At 48.7% G+C, this 17102-nt stretch overlaps 6 protein-coding genes across 6 annotated transcripts; 4 read left to right on the forward strand and 2 right to left on the reverse strand.

The window, feature by feature from the left end:
* Positions 1 to 21: 21 nt before the first annotated feature.
* C8Q69DRAFT_516611 (putative MFS sugar transporter) lies at positions 22 to 2053 on the forward strand (the record flags this gene model as incomplete). The annotated part of the gene is made up of 5 exons (XM_028633396.1): positions 22 to 297; positions 348 to 650; positions 703 to 1168; positions 1225 to 1779; positions 2000 to 2053. The coding sequence occupies exons 1-5, from the start codon at positions 131 to 133 to the stop codon at positions 2051 to 2053; spliced, it is 1545 nt and encodes a 514-aa protein (XP_028487398.1). The 5' UTR covers positions 22 to 130.
* Positions 2054 to 2118: 65 nt separating this feature from the next.
* On the reverse strand, positions 2119 to 4017 carry C8Q69DRAFT_525406 (Cupredoxin; the record flags this gene model as incomplete). Its single annotated transcript, XM_028633606.1, has 2 exons — positions 2994 to 4017; positions 2119 to 2933 (listed from the first exon to the last, which is right to left on the reverse strand). The coding sequence occupies exons 1-2, from the start codon at positions 3895 to 3897 to the stop codon at positions 2119 to 2121; spliced, it is 1719 nt and encodes a 572-aa protein (XP_028487399.1). The 5' UTR covers positions 3898 to 4017.
* Positions 4018 to 5222: 1205 nt separating this feature from the next.
* On the forward strand, positions 5223 to 6127 carry C8Q69DRAFT_148221 (hypothetical protein). Its single transcript, XM_028625504.1, has 3 exons — positions 5223 to 5486; positions 5543 to 5599; positions 5653 to 6127. The coding sequence occupies exons 1-3, from the start codon at positions 5354 to 5356 to the stop codon at positions 6018 to 6020; spliced, it is 558 nt and encodes a 185-aa protein (XP_028487400.1). The 5' UTR covers positions 5223 to 5353; the 3' UTR covers positions 6021 to 6127.
* Positions 6128 to 8036: 1909 nt separating this feature from the next.
* C8Q69DRAFT_441936 (hypothetical protein) lies at positions 8037 to 9991 on the reverse strand (the record flags this gene model as incomplete). The annotated part of the gene is made up of 3 exons (XM_028628795.1): positions 8037 to 8382; positions 8498 to 9654; positions 9737 to 9991. 3 exons carry the CDS (start codon positions 9989 to 9991, stop codon positions 8037 to 8039), a joined length of 1758 nt encoding a protein of 585 aa, XP_028487401.1.
* Positions 9992 to 11311: 1320 nt separating this feature from the next.
* C8Q69DRAFT_397493 (integral membrane protein TmpA) lies at positions 11312 to 12802 on the forward strand (the record flags this gene model as incomplete). The annotated part of the gene is made up of 1 exon (XM_028627780.1): positions 11312 to 12802. One exon carries the CDS (start codon positions 11312 to 11314, stop codon positions 12800 to 12802), a length of 1491 nt encoding a protein of 496 aa, XP_028487402.1.
* A 2812-nt stretch (positions 12803 to 15614) lies between these two features.
* Positions 15615 to 16085, forward strand: C8Q69DRAFT_441938 (hypothetical protein; the record flags this gene model as incomplete). Its single annotated transcript, XM_028628796.1, has 1 exon — positions 15615 to 16085. One exon carries the CDS (start codon positions 15615 to 15617, stop codon positions 16083 to 16085), a length of 471 nt encoding a protein of 156 aa, XP_028487403.1.
* Between the last annotated feature and the right edge of the window lie 1017 nt (positions 16086 to 17102).

Raw genomic sequence — 17102 nt, forward strand, 5'->3', positions numbered from 1 at the left:
CGGAAATGAGAAAACATGACAGCAGATTGACGTCGAGACACAAGCCAATTTTTTTCGAGTGATAATTCACACATTGTAACCTAGGAGCCGTTCAGAAAACATATTACACGGAGTCATCATACAGGAAGGAATGTCAAAACCGTTTTTCATGGCTGCCCAAGAGCGGCCTCTATCGTCGGCAGTGCTTGATGATGAGAACGATGCATCGCAGTCCAAGCATAGATGGTTCTCTGGTCTCCGCCTACCCAGATACGTTATCGCGTCGATCACTGTCGCCTGCGCGGCGATGTTATTTGGGTATAGTTTATACAAATCACTCGGTTGACAAATATCTAATAAGACAATAGGCTTGATACGGGGTGCATCGGCCCAGTAACGACTATGCCAGAATTCCTGGGATCATTTGGCCAATTTTCTTCCACGATACATGGGGCAATAGTCTCAACAATTCTAATCACTGCGTCCGTGACTTCCTTTTTTGCAGGTCACCTGTCGGAAATTCTGGGTCGAGAACGCGCTGTTATTGTTGGCACGACAGTATTCTCCTTTGGAGCTGCTATAGAAGCGGGCGCGACCTCCTTGGGTATGTTCGTTGGAGGAAGAGCGGTCAAGGGCGTCGGTGAAGGATTCTTCCTTAGCACCTTAACTGTGTATGTCTCCTCATACTCAACTTGTCGATGTGGACTAATGTAGCTGTTGCAGATATATCTGTGAGGTGTCTCCAGCTAGTAGGCGCGGGTCTCTTGCGTCACTGGTTCAGTTTCTGACCACAATCGGGATTTGTGTTGGTTTTTTCATGTGTTATGGTACAGTGCGCATTGCTTCGTCGGTCTCATGGAGACTTCCGTCGGCAATACAGTCTGCTCTCGCTGCTATTCTCGCAGCTGCATGCTCAACCCTTCCTCCGTCTCCGTGTTGGTTGGTGAACAAGAGACGGTACACAGAGGCGTACGACGCAATGGATAAACTTGGCTTGCCCCGTGGGGAGCTGGAACTTGACTCTGCTATCCTATCTCCCTCGTCGACAAGCTCAAGTCTTACGGATATTGAAACAATGAAAACAAATAGGTTCGCAGAGGTCTTCACTAAACCATATTGGAAGCAGACTGTCATTGGGATGTTCATGATGGTTATGTGCCAGTTCTCGGGAATAGATGGCGTGTTATACGTACGTGTGACTTGAGCCCAGATATACCATTGCTATGAGAAGGCTAACATAAGCAGTATGCACCGACTTTGTTTAAACAAGCCGGACTCTCAAGCACATCCAGCAGTTTCTTGGCGTCTGGCATTACCGGTATTCTTGGTGTGGTTGTGACTATTCCTGCCTCCCTTCTTGCCGACCGTTGGAATCGATGTACATCCCTGATAGCCGGCGGACTCGCGATTGGGGCATGTATGGTGGTTATTGGCTCACTTTACGCTTCTAATAGTGTGCATCCAAGCAGTGGTGCTGGTAGATGGGTCGTCATAATCAGTATCTATCTTTATACCATATTTTTCGGTATAAGCTGGGGAGTTACGATAAAGATATATTCTACAGAGGTACAACCAGCACGGACAAGGGCTGCAGCCAGCAGCTTGGGGCAAGGGGTCAATTGGGTGGCTAATTTTTTGGTCGCCTTTACCACTCCTATCTTCCTAGCCCATTCGTCTTGTGGTGCCTACTACTTCTTTGGGTCCTGGAACTTACTGACTGCTCTTGTGTGCGTATTCTTTATGCCAGAGACTAAAGGACGGTCTCTTGAGGCGATAGAGGCCTCATTCCATCAGTCGGCAGTCAGTGATATTTTTTCCAGGTTTCTACGCAAGGATAAGCGGAGCAGCAGCGAATCTGCTGATGTTAACATTCCGGTCGAAGTTATTGAGGTGAAATAGGATCTCTTGATGTCTAGTGGCAGTGATTCCTTGAAAATAGACTCATTCATAGAGTTTTCATGGTTTTAGAAATAGAGAGGCTACAACCGAGTCATTATAGACTCTCTAAAGTCAATATTAGCAGATGCCAGATTTATCAACACGGGACGGCAAAAACAGCGAGAGCATCCCGTGAAGGCAATATCACTACTAAGAAATGAGATTCTTATTTTCGCATTATATACACATATAAGAGGAGCGCTAGACACCAGATTCGGTAGAATCGTCTTGCTCGACGTCGTTTTCACTCTCATATGACTTCCACGCGGCACAGGTCGTGTCCAATGTGTCATAATCAATCAGACCTGAAATCTCGCTATATCTTTCTATGAATTGAAGAGCGAAGCCTTCCTCCGTATGCCAGCCTATGTGGCAGTGCATTAGCCAAGCACCGGGGTTATCCGTCTTGAAAGCTAGCACGAGATACCCAGAGCTAGGAAGCATGGCTGTATCCCGTCGTGGCGGATTCGTCAAGCTACCCAAATCAGACGAATTGTACGTTCCTGTGCCTTGCGCAAGGATAAAAAAATCATGGCCGTGGAGGTGAATCGGGTGTGGCACTGCTAAGGTAGTTTGAATGACGATATAGGCCCATTCGTTGGCGTCGGGAAGTTTGATGACGCCGCTGCTAGTAGTGAAATTGGTAATGTTATTATAAAGCTTCAGAAGCGTTGGATCGTTCCATTCAACTTGGAATGTTGTTTCGTTCAGGTACCAGCGGAACAGGCTCTCTGAATTCGTTCCGACAGTCACGTCTTCGAGGTCCTGCCAGGTCCCTGTGGAGACGTCCTTTGAGACGACAGGCACGAGGTTACTGAGATCCTCATCATCGCAGGAATCAGTGTATGAGTAGCCTGTAGTTGTCGGTGTAGATGGCGAGTCACCATAGTACACAATGCCTTTGATATTGTCGGTGCTGTCATTGTCGGAGCAGGCCTCCTGGGGAATTGCACGCATCCAGAAGTTATCCGCCACGTCGGATTGATCGGCGGTCACAATAACATCGTATCGCTGGCCTGAGAAATTATTCCATGTCAACTATGGTTCACTCAAGTGGATCAAGAAGTCCTTATTACCTATTGCAATATCCAAGACGGTAGTATTGTATGGCTCAATAGGAACGAGGTCCGCTGCAATAACCGTAAGAGTATGGTTATCTATGGAGAATTTGAAGTGTGTATCAATAGCCGCATTCACCAGGCGGAAACGATAGGAGGTGCCAGCGGTAAATGAGGTGTTGAATCTATATCCGGTCTGGTCGGAATCACCATCGTCTCCGTAGACATTGGTGCCATTGATCAATGCATTATCCAACGTTGGCGGTCCAGATGACTGCGCCGTGGGGTATAGTTCGTCAACAGTTTGATGAGACCAATCATTGAGGATCAATATTCCCTTGTCTTCATCATAATTGGAGCTTGCAGGTCCATTGATGATTATGCCTCCAAACACACCCTCCCATGCCTGGAGGTCGAAATGGGAGTGATACCAGGTACTACCATACTGTGTGGCTCTCCAAGTATAGGTTATGGAATCTCCAGGGGCAGTTGGACACTGAGTGATGGCGACTACGCCATCGTTCTGGTTCGTATAGTTTTGGCGAATGCCATGAAAATGGATGCTAGTGCCGTTCTTTGATTCTGTCAGGCTGTTTGTGACATGAACAACGACGGTATCGCCCCAGTCGGCCTCTAAGGTTGGACCAGGGATAGACCCATTGACTGTTAGGGCAGTCCTCGAGTAGCCGTCAGGAGCAACAGTTGCCTCGATCAGCTCGAGATAATACTCCCGCGTGACGCCTGTATCTGGGACTTCGGACGTGTAGTCGGTATTTATATCATAATCGCACCATTCAGTTCGTGTGGTGGCAGTGTTTCCAGAGCAAGCACTCCGTTTTGCATTGGATGTATGTCTGATTGCTGGGTTGGCTGAAACAAGACAAGCCATGCTCCCAACAAGGAGAACGGAGGAAAAGCGCATTGTGAATAGACGGTGCTCTTTATAAAACGATCGGATATGAGCAAAAGTAGGAAAGACGCAGAAAGAAAAGAATTCTGTATGGTCCCAATTTAACAAAAGAACTTGCGGCAGCGCCCCTGGTTAAAAGACCGGAAATAAAGGAGAAGACAGATGGATAGGTCTATCGTATTACCTTCCGGTCTATACCATCTTTTATATCTTATCTTTGAACACCTTCAACGCGTCGGTCAGTCAGCCAGTCGGTCATGAAGACATCTCAAGTCGGCCAAACTGACCGTTTGTGACCCATCTTTTCGCTTTGAAATCTCTTCCGCATGATAAAGCCGCGAATTCCAGTGGAGAAAGATTATATTTTGAAACAGACCTATACGAAGCCCGACTGCGCCTGGATAGATGTAGGCGCTGGGGTTCCAGAACAGGTCTGCAGGAACGAGGGTTCGAACAATGGTTCATCATGTCTATTTCCGAGCATCCGCGGACGTCTATATATAGGACTATAGTATGGAGTAAACAGATCCGGTGTCTTTGAATGGCTAAGCGTTAGTGAGATCTCGAACCAGGATACATCGTCCAGTAATATGGAGGAGTTACTTAATCAGTCCCCGGTGTAAGGCGGTTCCCGTCCTATATCTCTAGATTTGGCAATATACGATGTATACCGTCCACTTAGGAATAGCCCATGAGGACCGATCAGTGTATAATGGAAGTCATCACCACTACCAGTCCTACAGATCATGAATAGTTTCGCGTATCCGTCTTAACAGACCTCACGGAGATCATTTGTTAAACAGGTATCTTCAGTATCCTGTCTTGTACTCTAAACAGCATGGCGAGGACAAACGGATCATGTATTGGACGCTGGAGTATATTAATCTAGACTCGTCAGCGAGCTATATTCTTCTATATTTGACTATTTTGCAAAATTCGGAGAGCTCCTTCTTTTCTTTGCGACTTAACTTTGGTGACGCGTCGTAGTGAATTCAGGTCTTGGCGGCCACGTATGGGGCAACTTTTGAACTGCATCGACTTCATGCGATCTTTCTTAACTTCCAAGATTTTCCCAGATAAGCATGTCAGAACGGGCACCGGGTCGAGATCGTGGACCACATTGCCAAGGCCCTCGGGTGCGTATGTTCGCCCGCCTATCAATACGTCTCTCCATGCTATAATTGAACATTTATAGTGATGACCCATCGATCACTAAGCCACATGGTTGGGTACTTCATGCGCGTCTCTCAGCTGAGAGTGACTCGTCCTATAATCCCTGTCTCTGTTGTTTCGTACATCTGGCCAATGTTTCCCTGAAGTTCAAACAAGGCGAGTTCTCACATAGTATATGTGCAGCTGATCGCCCACGATAAAACACAAAGTCTTCGTACTATACTACATTCTGAGTGATTGAGACAAGAAAAAAAAGGCCCCGTTTGATCTCTAATCTATCTACTCTAAAACCGCAATGGGTACTTTATCATTCTTCATTGGCCTCCTAGCCATCTTTCTTCCCCTTTGCTCTGCAGCATCCCAGGATATGTTCAACTTGTTTGCATACGGTGATAATATAGGCGGTCTTCCACTGGTCTTCCGAGATGGTATACATACATATCCCCTATCGATACCCATATGGACTCTACTAATAGTTTACTAGGATATGCGCAAGTTGGTGACCCAAACAAACTAAATTCTTCGTTTACCAAAATATATTGTAGGAGCCTTGCCGTCACTTTGAGAAATGATATTTTCTAACGTTCATATCAGTCGATACGAACTCGAGTACCTCGCAGTGGGTCGCAAACCCTAACAACACTGATAGTTCTGCGAACGCAACATGGTCCAACCAAGTACTGTTCGTCCCGGGGCCATCATCGAGCGACCACCGTATTGGATTCGCATCAGATCCCGGCTCTAACGTCACAACTACATTCAAGACGTACGGCCAATTCGTCTTCGTGGTTAACACTACAGGAGAATGGGAGTCTGCATTCTACGCGCAGTCTACAGATACGGAAAATCTCTACTCTCTTCTCTGGAACCCTGGTGATTCTGAAGACTACATTCCTGTGACACTGAGAACTGTCGCGCCGTCAAATTTCCAGGACAGTAACGAGACCAGCAGTAGCAGCTGAACTTAGAAGGAGAAGTAGCCAGTGTAGTTGGGAAAATGGACACTTGTCGGTTTCGCTATCATTCTCCCTATCTTTTTGTCCGGCCTAGTTAGGAATACAGAAGTCACTGTATCATCAATCAAACCGAGAAGGTATAGCGCTTATCCCCTGTAGGATGATTTCGATTTCTAAATATGACCATACCGCCAGCAGGGAACTTTGGCTATCTATTCAGTCGCTAAATCCTCCCAGATCCGTAGAAAGTACAAGCTTTACAGGAACCATTAAAGTCATCTTCGGATTTTACCAGTACAGGTCGGATGGTATTTTCACGACAGAGACCTTATCCCAATATGTCCAGTTTAACAAGAAAGTTGTACTCGTATAGAAGACTTATTATTCCCGTAGAGCACCCCGTGTACTAATGGTTCTGTTTCCGATCTTTTCCCTGACCCTCTTCGAGCGGTTCTGAATTGGTATTCCAAATACATGGATACCTAATATATAGGTATATAGAATGTTGTTACATCGAGTTCAAACACATGCCAGTGCACATATCTCAATTACTATTAAGCCATCGTTTCTACAAACTGTACATTAATTTGATTCTACGAAAACCTGTTATGGTAGTTCTCTGTCCAAAACCCAGCACCAAAACACGGTCATATAGTCTAAGTTCAAATATATTCCTTGGCTGGCTGCTATTATTGCTGTGGCTGGTGACCCGAACCATGGTTTATGACTATCACTATGTATCTACGGAGTAACTTCCCGTAGATCCGTCAAACTAGTGCTTCCCCCTGAGACCCATCCGTACCATTGTTCCAGTAGGTGCCCTGTCATAGATCGAACATTAGTTACAACCTTACATGACAGGAGAGTCTCTTGATAAGTAATGGCTAACTAACAGCTAGACGATCAGCTAGTTAATAATACTGCTTATCGAATTCATGTGCCTTGGAAGTATGCATGATGTTTCGCGCCTGAAGCTCGGTCGCATCAATACTGTCAATTAATAAAAGAAGCCCGATTATCTTTTTTTTTTTTTTTTTCCAATAGTGTCTCTCCTTGCTGAACAGTCTGTGGGACTGGTTTTTCTTGTTTGAATTGGATCGAATCGAATCGAATCGGAGAGGAGTGTCGCGATACATTAGGTACCTAGGTAAGTTAATAGGTAATTTGTACGTACACCAATTAAAGTAGAGAAGCGCTCATCAGCCTTATGGCAGAAAACAAGAAATCGAGAGTGACAATCCACACATACCATACAACAAGAATAACCTTCACTAGATCTCATCGCTCGCACAAACTAAATCATCAATTATTGCCTGTTACAACTTAAGTTAGTATATGTCCCCCAATCGGGCCGTGTGGCTGAGCTCGGGAAATCAGACTATTCAAGCCACAGCACTCGCCACAAATAACGCAAGCCTCTTTTGACGGGTCACAAAAAACCACAAACCGCCTTGATTCAGGGGGGGGGAACACAAGACAAGACATATGCAACTTTAATTTTAGGAAGATCGAGATCCTAGAGTTACCGCACGGACCACAATGCATATGCATCATGCTGGATGGCTTAATTTCAAGTGCATGGTTTGTATGATCGGGTGAAACTGATGTGTGGGATAGTCTGTGTGTTTTTTTATTGCAGAATAATAGTACAACAGGTTTGTGAGGTATGTACTAGATGAAAATGAGAGACAACGGATGTAGTGCATATATTAGAGTAACTTTGGTTTTTTTTGGACAATGCAAAAGTACAAGGGATACCCGACAATCTGGGAAGGATAACAGAACGCTATCACTTGGTGGTATATGAAACAAACAAACTGGAAGATGTTTGAACGCCATATATGCTGTATATCTAAAAGGGAAATGGTCAATTTGGTATCACAGATAGAGCGGCGAAAATGTAAATGACGAACATAAGACAGATGGTACTTTGTACCGTGACCCAGGACTTGACAAGCAACGGTTACTCCTGGTTGGGATTACCATGCAGGTGAAGCTGGAGTTATGAATACTCTACATAACTCACAGCTGTGGAGAAGCACATCCGAGCTTGACAAGCATCTCCCGGTACGAGTTCATCTGGGCGAGCTTGAACCGCTGGATCTTACCACTCGGGGTACGTGGGATCTCCGCGACAAAGCTCACACCACCATCAAGCGCTTTGTAGCTTGACAGCTGGCTGCGCGCGAACTTGTACACCTCGTCCGCTGTCAATTTGTTTTTGGACAGGCCAAGAGTCGGTACAACGAAAGCACGGGGCACCTCGTTGTGTCCGGCTTGATCGAGGGTGACGCCGATCACAGCAGCGTCGGCGATCAAAGGATGCTGCAGGAGAACAGCTTCGATCTCTGCTGGGGCAACTTGCCAACTATCGAAAAGTTAGTCTTTTGTCGGGTAGATCTCACAGGGCTGGTGGTCCAAGCCCACAGGGGCATATGTGGCGCAGTACATAGATTGGAAAGGATGTGGATGTAAGAACTTACCCTCTGACTTTGATCAGCTCCTTGGAACGTCCGACAATATAGAACTTTCCATCTCGGACACATGCGACATCGCCAGTCCTAAACCAGCCGTCCTGGTCCTTGGATGGGATTCCTTGCTTGTAACAGGACAAGAGTCCCGGACCACGCACATAGATCTCTCCCGGTTCCCCGTCAGCACGGACCTCATTGCCTTTACTGTCAACCAGCTTGACCTCTGTGCCTTGCAGCTGACGGCCAATACTGGCAGTATCATCCTGCTCGCCGTACCGCATTTGGAACGTAACACCTGCTTCTGTCATACCCCAAAGTTGAGACACGTTGGCATCACGGTGCAGCTTGGCTTTGCATCTGAGCATCGCGGCGGCATCAATTGCCGCACCAGCGATACCAAGGTAGCGGAGAGAAGACAGACCATCCTGATTGGGTCCACTGTAGCGGTTCAAGGCGTGCACCATAGCAGGAACCATGTAGGTTTCGGTGATCTGGAACTGGGATATGCAGTTGATGTACTGCTCAAGGTTGAAGCGGGGGAGGATGTAGACCGGCTGTCCATAGCGGATGGGGAATATGTGGGCCCATAGTGCACCGAAGAGATGAAACATCGGGATCGACATCAATCTGACAGGATCGTATGGGACATCATAGTTGATGATCGAATGCTGAGATATCAAGGCGTAGTGTGAGAGAATGGCACCTTTAGGAAGGCCACCTGTGCCACTGGTCGTGAACATTGCAGCTGGGGTAGCTTTGGCGGTGGTCTCGTCGTCAAATGAGATCCAGTCGCTTTCTCCATGCTCCAGGAGATTGGAGATGTTTAGACATTGGCTGCTGCTGCTCCTGCTGATAGACTCATTGTTTCCAGTCAGAGATCCACGAAGGGAATTCTCTGCTGCCGCAGCCTCATGGTGGGTGCTGGTCAAGAATGGTTCCAGGAATGCCATAGAACATTCATCCATCACGCAAATCTGACTTGCCACAATGCCCTTGGCTACTGTAGCCTTGAAAACATTAGGCAGTCCTTCCGGAGTGGTGATAATGAATTTAGGTTCCGCCAGATCGAGGAAGTGATCCAGCTCATGAGCTTGACTTGATGGGTTAACACCCATGTGAACACCACCTGCACCGACAATACCGAAGAACAGTGCGGAGTATATGACCTATGAAATCCAGTTAGCTTGATCTTTGGTATGCAGGGAACGTCATATCCGACGCAAGCCGGGGAAAGTGAATAACACATACGTGATTGCCCATATGGACAAGCACACAGTCACCATTCTGGAGGCCGTGTGCCCTCAATCCCGCAATCAAGGTCCGAACGAGGGCTCTGAAGCGGCCAGCGCTGAGAGACCGAGTTGGATTCTCTGCGTCAATGTAGAGTGGCTTGTGTTCATCAAAGGGGACAGGAGGGTTGAGGGCAAATGTAAGAAGGTCCTTATAGATCTTGCCGATTTCGGGACCATTGGCCGCTGATTGTGAAATCAGTTGAGGGCTCATTTTGGAGAGAAAGCTCCAGATTGAGTTCAGGTTAGGAGGGAATAATTTAACAAGAGAGGAGAGCTCAAGCTCAGAACATCTATACAGGAGATCCATCTTGGAGTTTCTGAGTAGTACTATGTCAAACAATCGATTGACAAAAACAAAGTTCGTGAATGAAGAAGGTAATTGGGAGGATATCGGAGGTTCTATTTATCTCTCCCTTTCGGAGTGGAACTACCATGAGTGAAGGGAAACTGTCTTGTCTCAGCCGTCGGGATCTAGTTTCATACGGAATTGTGATGGATGAATCCGTGATACGGAATGTGCGAATGCGGTGGAGTGCCACCATCTACAACACCACCAAGACATAGTCCAGCTGAACTCAAAAAACAGACTCTGTTAATTCCAAATTATTATGTACTCAGTGACTGGGGGCGATAGTAGCTGATGGGCACCATGACAGCCTTGCATGATCGATTAGCTCGCCATCAGACAAGATTTGCCTTCCTTGGCCGGCTGTCCTCATGTCCAGTCATCCTATCCTCTGTCCTCATGGCGTGGAAACTAAATCCATAGTCAGTGGGCTTTTTCATATTCTTGATAGCCGCTTCCAATGATATCGTCAAGTCTGCCAACATCTACCCCTCCTAGATTCATGCCTGGATCGGTCGAACGGTAGGCTCGTCATACCTCCTGCGGTGGGTAGCTGAACGGACGATGCTGCATGATGACAGATGAGGAAGTCTGTTTGATGGTTAGGTATTTACTGACTCATGTGGTGCCATCTAATGTTCCCGTCCCCGGCTTAGTTCGTAGATAAGTTAAGCTACGTGTGGTGGAGAAAGACCCTGCAGAAGGGATCGATCGTACTTTAGGGCTAATGATCATCTAACCAACTGGAACCTCAGGGAATCAGGCGGGGCGATCACGGATGATCAGCTAGGATCGATTCCAGAGGCAAGGGGGGCTGTGGAGGGTGTGCATTGCTAGGTCATTTGCCGTAGTTTTGGGAGTTGAGGAATGCTATGCCTGGTCCCTGCGCGGAATAAGCTGTTTCTGGCAATATTGTGTGCAGACACAAAAGGCCGCCACATTCCAGAGAATACAAGGTCATTAATAGTCTTGAATTATTTACTCTCCACAGGTGATTGATTCCAGCGGGACAACCGTTTGCGTGGAGAAGGAAGCCTTCACCCCGAGTGTCTCTTCATATATAGATATTCTATATTCACGTCTTTTCCCGCACCCCTCGAGTTCTGTCTTTATATCCTCGAGTATTCGGACACCCGGCCACATTATTGCCTTTCAGCCTGCATTGATCAGGGAAAGAGGTACAAAATGTCGGTTTCCGAGACGGGATCTGTCCACGATCCAACGTGGTCGTCTTCCGACCTCAGCGCTCCAAGTACCAATACTTCACAGGGCAGTGATATCCACTTGATCCGTGATGAGAAGAAGGCACTTTATCCATACAAATCGGTTGCTGTCCAAGTCGACTTGGAAGCCGCTCGAACACCGGATACTCTTCCCGATCCAAAGAAGAAGAGATTCGCCCCAATCCGCTTCGTCATCCTCAACATCTATCGACGTCTCTTCTCGTTGGTTTTCTTGGCGAATATTGCCACATTCATTGCAATCATGACCACGGAGCGGAAACTTCTGGGCTTTGTCAACGCAGCCGCGGCTAATCTGCTTGTCTGCGGCCTGGCCCGACAACCTCTGGTGGTGAACTCGATATTTGTCAGTGTCTGCTCGATACCCAGATCCGCGCCAATGTGGCTACGTCGATTTGCTGCCAAAGTCTATCACTATGGGGGTGTCCACAGTGGCTGTGGAATCGCCTCTCTGGTGTGGTATGCCGGCTTCATTGGGCTGCTCTCTCGACAGTATTTTGCTGCCGGAGGTGCTCCAGGGATTTCCACCGCGGCAGTGGTGCTGTCCTATGTCATCCTTGGTCTCCTGGTCGCGATTATCCTTGCGGCATTTCCCATGTTCCGCTTCAAGCGACATGATTATTTCGAGCTAACCCACCGCTTCTCGAGTTGGCTTGTCTTGTCTTTGTTCTGGGCACTCATCTTCGTCTTTTCGGAAGACGCCCGAAAAGCGAGTCACCAGTCCCTTGGGCAATACCTGATCCGGCTTCCTGCATTCTGGTTCCTGATTGTGGTGATCGTCGCCATCATTCACCCCTGGGCGATGCTACGCAAGGTTCCTGTGCCGCAAGCTGAGCAGCTCTCAAAGCACGCGGTGAGACTCCACTTTGACTATACCACGACCGCCTTTGGGAAGGGGATTCAGCTTGCCAAACATCCCCTGCGAGACTGGCACGCCTTTGCTACCTTCCCAGATCCTGACGGACAGACCTTCTCCGCTCTGGTCTCGCGAGCAGGTGACTGGACATCTGACACCATTCAGAATCCACCCACCCACCTGTGGAAGCGCGGCGTCCTGATCTATGGCTTTGCATATGCCATGAGGGTCTTCCGCCGGGTCCTGGTGGTCACGACCGGGTCCGGGATTGGGCCCTGCCTGTCATTCCTCGGGGACGAGAATCGACCCGAGCTGCGGGTGGTGTGGCAGACACGATCTCCACTGCAGACATACGGTCAAGGCGTCCTAGACTTGGTGGCACGCATGGACTCTAATGCAGTCATCCTGGATACCAGCAAGACGGGACGGACCGATATGACGCCCCTCATCCAGCAGCTGGCTGCGGAGTTCGAGGCGGAAGCTGTGTGCGTGATCAGTAATCCTGTTCTGACAAAGAAATTGGTCTATAATTTGGAGGCAAGGGGCGTACCGGCCTACGGCCCGATCTTTGACTCGTAGTTGTTGTACATAGGCCCACGAGCTATATATTAGTCTGTATTGAATTCATGGTTTATCCACCTGAAAAGCTGTCTTTTTTTGCGCGCTTATGTCTAGTCGATCATCGTTCGTCCCGGGTTTCCGGGACCTGGCGCAGTGCCACGATGCACTCGAGCCAATCGGGGATCCCAAGCCGTCAGAGCACTAGTGCTGTGGTTGATGGGGGGTTTTAGAAAAAAGTAATATACGGAGGAGAGCAGAAGAATGTTGTGGTGGGTGGGAGCGAGGAGGTTTGCAGGCAGCTGTGGCTCAGCCGATTGTTGTGTCGAGAATAATACAGCAGTAGTAAGTAGTAGTAGTTTAGTCTAGCGTCCGATCTGAGATCGCCCTGGCAGGATCCACCGCAAGCCATCGACTGCACACGCACACAGACCGCAGAATGGCACGAACCAACAATCAACCATCAACAGCCAACAACCAACAACTAACAGCTGACAACCAACAACCAACAACCAACAACCAACAGGTAATAATAATAATAATAACAATGATCTCTCCAGAGTCCAGCCAGTAGTAGCTCATCAAGCGCTTGGCTGGTCGATTGGTTTCCATCAGAAGGTTCGAGCTATCGTCCACCAGCAGCCAACAACTTGTCCCTGTCGTGAACTGGATATCCAGTTCGTCCACCGGCGAAGCTCGGGCATTCCGCAGTCAAAGGCAGATCCAACTCTATGCCAGACTAACCGCGGATATCGCGACGTTGTCCAGGTTCCCGGAGACACGTCAGAGAGGCTTTGGAGAAGGGGGGCAATAGTTCGACATCTAGATCTGCCAAGGTGAGGAACTAGAGGATCTCCAAGATGTCCCATTTTTCAGATGCGCGATCGCAACGTGTCCGGGCCTGCAACCCAACCGGTTGAGACATCTCTAGCGCCAGCAGCAGTCTGCCAATCTGGACGAGCATCGCGATGTGCCCCTTGGGGATCTGTGGCTGAAGACAAACCCCTCTAGAGCGGCGCTGGGACGGGCGGCCGGACTAGAGGATCACTGCAGCCCTAGACAGCTCCACGAACACCCGTTTGGGAACTCGGCCACTTCAGAGTTGTGGATGGCCTGTCTTTTGACGTCAACCGTTGGCCGGTCCTGTCAAAAACGAGGCTGATGGCTCATCGTTGCCTTCAGAGATCTGGCGTGGCATCTCAGGCTATCTACTAGGCCATCTACCATATCATACTCTATGGTACATCCCCGCCCGCCTGCTGTCAGGTAGCAATACCTTCCTTGGGTCCGGTGCTGAACTCGAACTCTATACACTGGGCAGTCCGCTACGAAAGGCTTGAATTCCCAGAAGTTTGGTATCGTCCAGGGTTTCACAACGGAGATCCTGTCAGATCGAAATCTGCAGGCCTGTCCCTAATGGGAAAGAACTTGCTATAGCCGCGACAAGCTCTTCGGGAGAACTGGCCGTGGTCAGCGGACAGTCGGATGAACTCGATGCTGAACAGCCGCCGAGACGATTTGCAGTCCAGGCCGATCATCGTCCTAAGGATCCCCCCCGGAGTATCTCGGGCAGCCATCGCAAGTCATTATCAATCACCTTGTCAAATGAAGGTGTCATCTGAACCTGGATCTTTTCCAGGGCTCTAGCCATTAAGAACTAAGAACTATTAACTTCCTGTTTGAGGGAGACACTGCTGTGTTGCACAGTTCGCGGTCAGCGTTGAGGAGAGCCCCTGCTCTTGGCCGTGGCTGACTGACGATAAGGCATGATTTGTGATTCTCTCTATCTACCTGGTCAAGCCTCCAAGAATTGGGACTATGGATACTAAACAAATACATACATACATCCACGGATACTCCCAAACTCGCTCTATCCGGGTCCTGCAGCGTAGACGTCATGCCGTCCATCACATCAACCCCGTCTGAGCCATCCGCAGGACTTATCCATGGAGATGCAAAGCTTGGCAGGATAGGGCGAGTCGGATTCGGCTTCCAATATGCCTGCTGCCGCCCCTTGTTGCGTGATACAGGACGTTGCTCGGTTGACAGGCGGACGCTATCTACCTCTCCGCAATATTCAAGAAGGCTAAAAAGCCAGACCGCTTATCTCTTGCTCGCTTGTTTCTGGGGAATCGGGATGCTGTCGACGCTGTCAGGTCAATAGATCGGCGTCCGCCATGCACGGTGTCGCCTTCAGGCACCCCCAACCAAAGAGCGGCGCTGGCTCGAAGGATCATCACCGTAATGGGGAAATGAAGATGCCCTTGTAAAAAAAAAAAAAAAAAGATCATCGCGCGCTCCATGCGTTCGTAGATACACGGTTCTTTGCTCTTCTTTCAGAGCCGATGGTCCGCACAAGGTTCGATCGCGCGATGTCTTCCGGCCGCATCCGGGTTTAGTCGCAGCCCCCAAAAGAGGCGCGCAAAGCAGTTCACCTCTCAGCTCCTGGAACTTCCTCTCAACCTCTCTCTCCCTTTCTCTGCTACCGCTCTTCCCCCCACTGCGCTCCCCGGATTGAAGGGTGTCTCTATTCTATCGACATTCATATTTGCATGATCTTAGTTTCTGCCCCGACGAGACCGTCTCCATAATACCGGGGTTTGATCGACCGCCTCTTTGCCAGCATCCATCTATCATATCCGCGAAACCCACCGGCTCTGTCATCGACAACACGCCCGCGTTTTGCATCGGTCGATTCCACTAGCTGTCAACTTGCGACGGGGGTTTTCTTGTCTCGCTTGGTGACGCAGTGCTGGGGATCGCGAAGACAGTGCAGTCTCCTGGTAACAGTGACGACAGAAAGAGAGGGGGGAAAAATCAGAAGACTACCGCTATGGCAAACGAAGGACACTCGTTCTATACGCCCTCCGGCCCTCCCCACATCTCGTCGCACTCTCCTCAGATCGTCGATGAGTTGATTAGCAAATACTCGTCCACCATGTCCGCGTCAACCAGCTCCTCCCCGGTGGCTTGCTCGTCTGCCAATACGCGACGCAATGTCTTGCAGCGGGTGCTGGATCGCGTCCGTGTCCAATACTATCGCTACGAGGTCACCTTCGGACTTTATGTCATGACGCCGGGTGAGAAGTTCGTGGCCAACACATTTGTCCTTGTTTTCCTGTCACTCTTGGTCTGGGCCCTGCTGCTCTACTTCCCCGCCATGCTCTACCAGAAGCTCAGCCGTCTAATCTGGCTTCTGACCGGACACGACGACGATATGGGAGCCGTGTTGGGAGCGATCGAGACGGGACTCCAACCTGTTACCTCGGCATTTCCAGCGGCCATCACGGCCGGGGCTTCCTGAAAGGCAAGACCACAGGGCATGCTGTCATGGGATGCCCGACTGTTTTTTTGGAAGCTCGATCTGATTTAATTGATTTGGTTTCCATCTTGCTAGGGGAGTCTGCTATCCCCAATATGAAATAATGTGCCGGTTGTACGTCACCCTTGGATTCTATTGCAGATTTTACTGGATTGGCGTTGTGGCTAACATTGTCCAGGCTGTTTAGATACCCGAGTCATTAATGTACCCGGCTGGGAGCGCACATCGGAGTTTTCTATTTTCTCCATTTATTGTTTTTCTTGATGACTTTTCATATACTACCTCATAGATTTAATAATGATACAGGGGAGGGACCGACGGCGATGTCTAATGTGAAGTGAATAATGACCGACGGTCTGCTCTCGTGATTACCGGATGCTAAGGGCATTCTGCCCCATACTCGAATCGGTTCGCCAGGAAAAACGAGCATTGGGTGAATCATTCGTCGTTAGCATCTGGTTTGTGATCTATGGGATACGCAGGGTGTACTATAATGAACAGGAGGTTGGTTTTCCGGCGTGGGCTCAAGCAACCATGTCCACTTATGTGATCATAATGTCAACCATGTATATCTAATCTCGCATTTCTTGTCTAATAAATATCTACTTTTTCCTTTGCCTTCTGCCATCAGTATCATCGCGAACTCTCAAAACACGTCACACTGCGGCGTAGTTCTACCGCTAGACGGCGTTCGCAGCATTGCTAAGTGGTGCATAGACCTCTGATCGACATCGTAGGACTTTCTCTGGCCGTCTAGCGACCAGACATGCGCTAACCAGTCCTTATTTTCCGGCAAGTCGATCTCTAAGTATACACATAGTCGTCTCAACCTTTTATAGATTCGATTTCCTGTTCCCAGCATGTCAGATTCTATTTCCTTTTTGTTGACAGTCCTGGAGCAAAGCGATATTCCACAGAAGCGTCGAAAAGCCACACGGCCTTGGCTGTAGGTAACATGTGCAGACCGTTAGTCCACTTGCATAGTATTATTCTAATAAC

The sequence above is a fragment of the Paecilomyces variotii genome, assembly GCF_004022145.1.
Source record: "Paecilomyces variotii strain CBS 101075 chromosome Unknown C8Q69scaffold_2, whole genome shotgun sequence".
Taxonomy (NCBI): Eukaryota; Fungi; Ascomycota; class Eurotiomycetes; order Eurotiales; family Thermoascaceae; genus Paecilomyces; species Paecilomyces variotii.

Coding starts and splice junctions, on each gene's coding strand:
- C8Q69DRAFT_148221 (XM_028625504.1), top strand. CDS start 5,354: ATGGGTACTTTATCATTCTTCATTGGCCTCCTAGCCATCTTTCTTCCC. Junction 5,487..5,542: donor TCCACTGGTCTTCCGAGATG/GTATACATACAT, acceptor ATAGTTTACTAG/GATATGCGCAAGTTGGTGAC. Junction 5,600..5,652: donor TTCGTTTACCAAAATATATT/GTAGGAGCCTTG, acceptor CGTTCATATCAG/TCGATACGAACTCGAGTACC.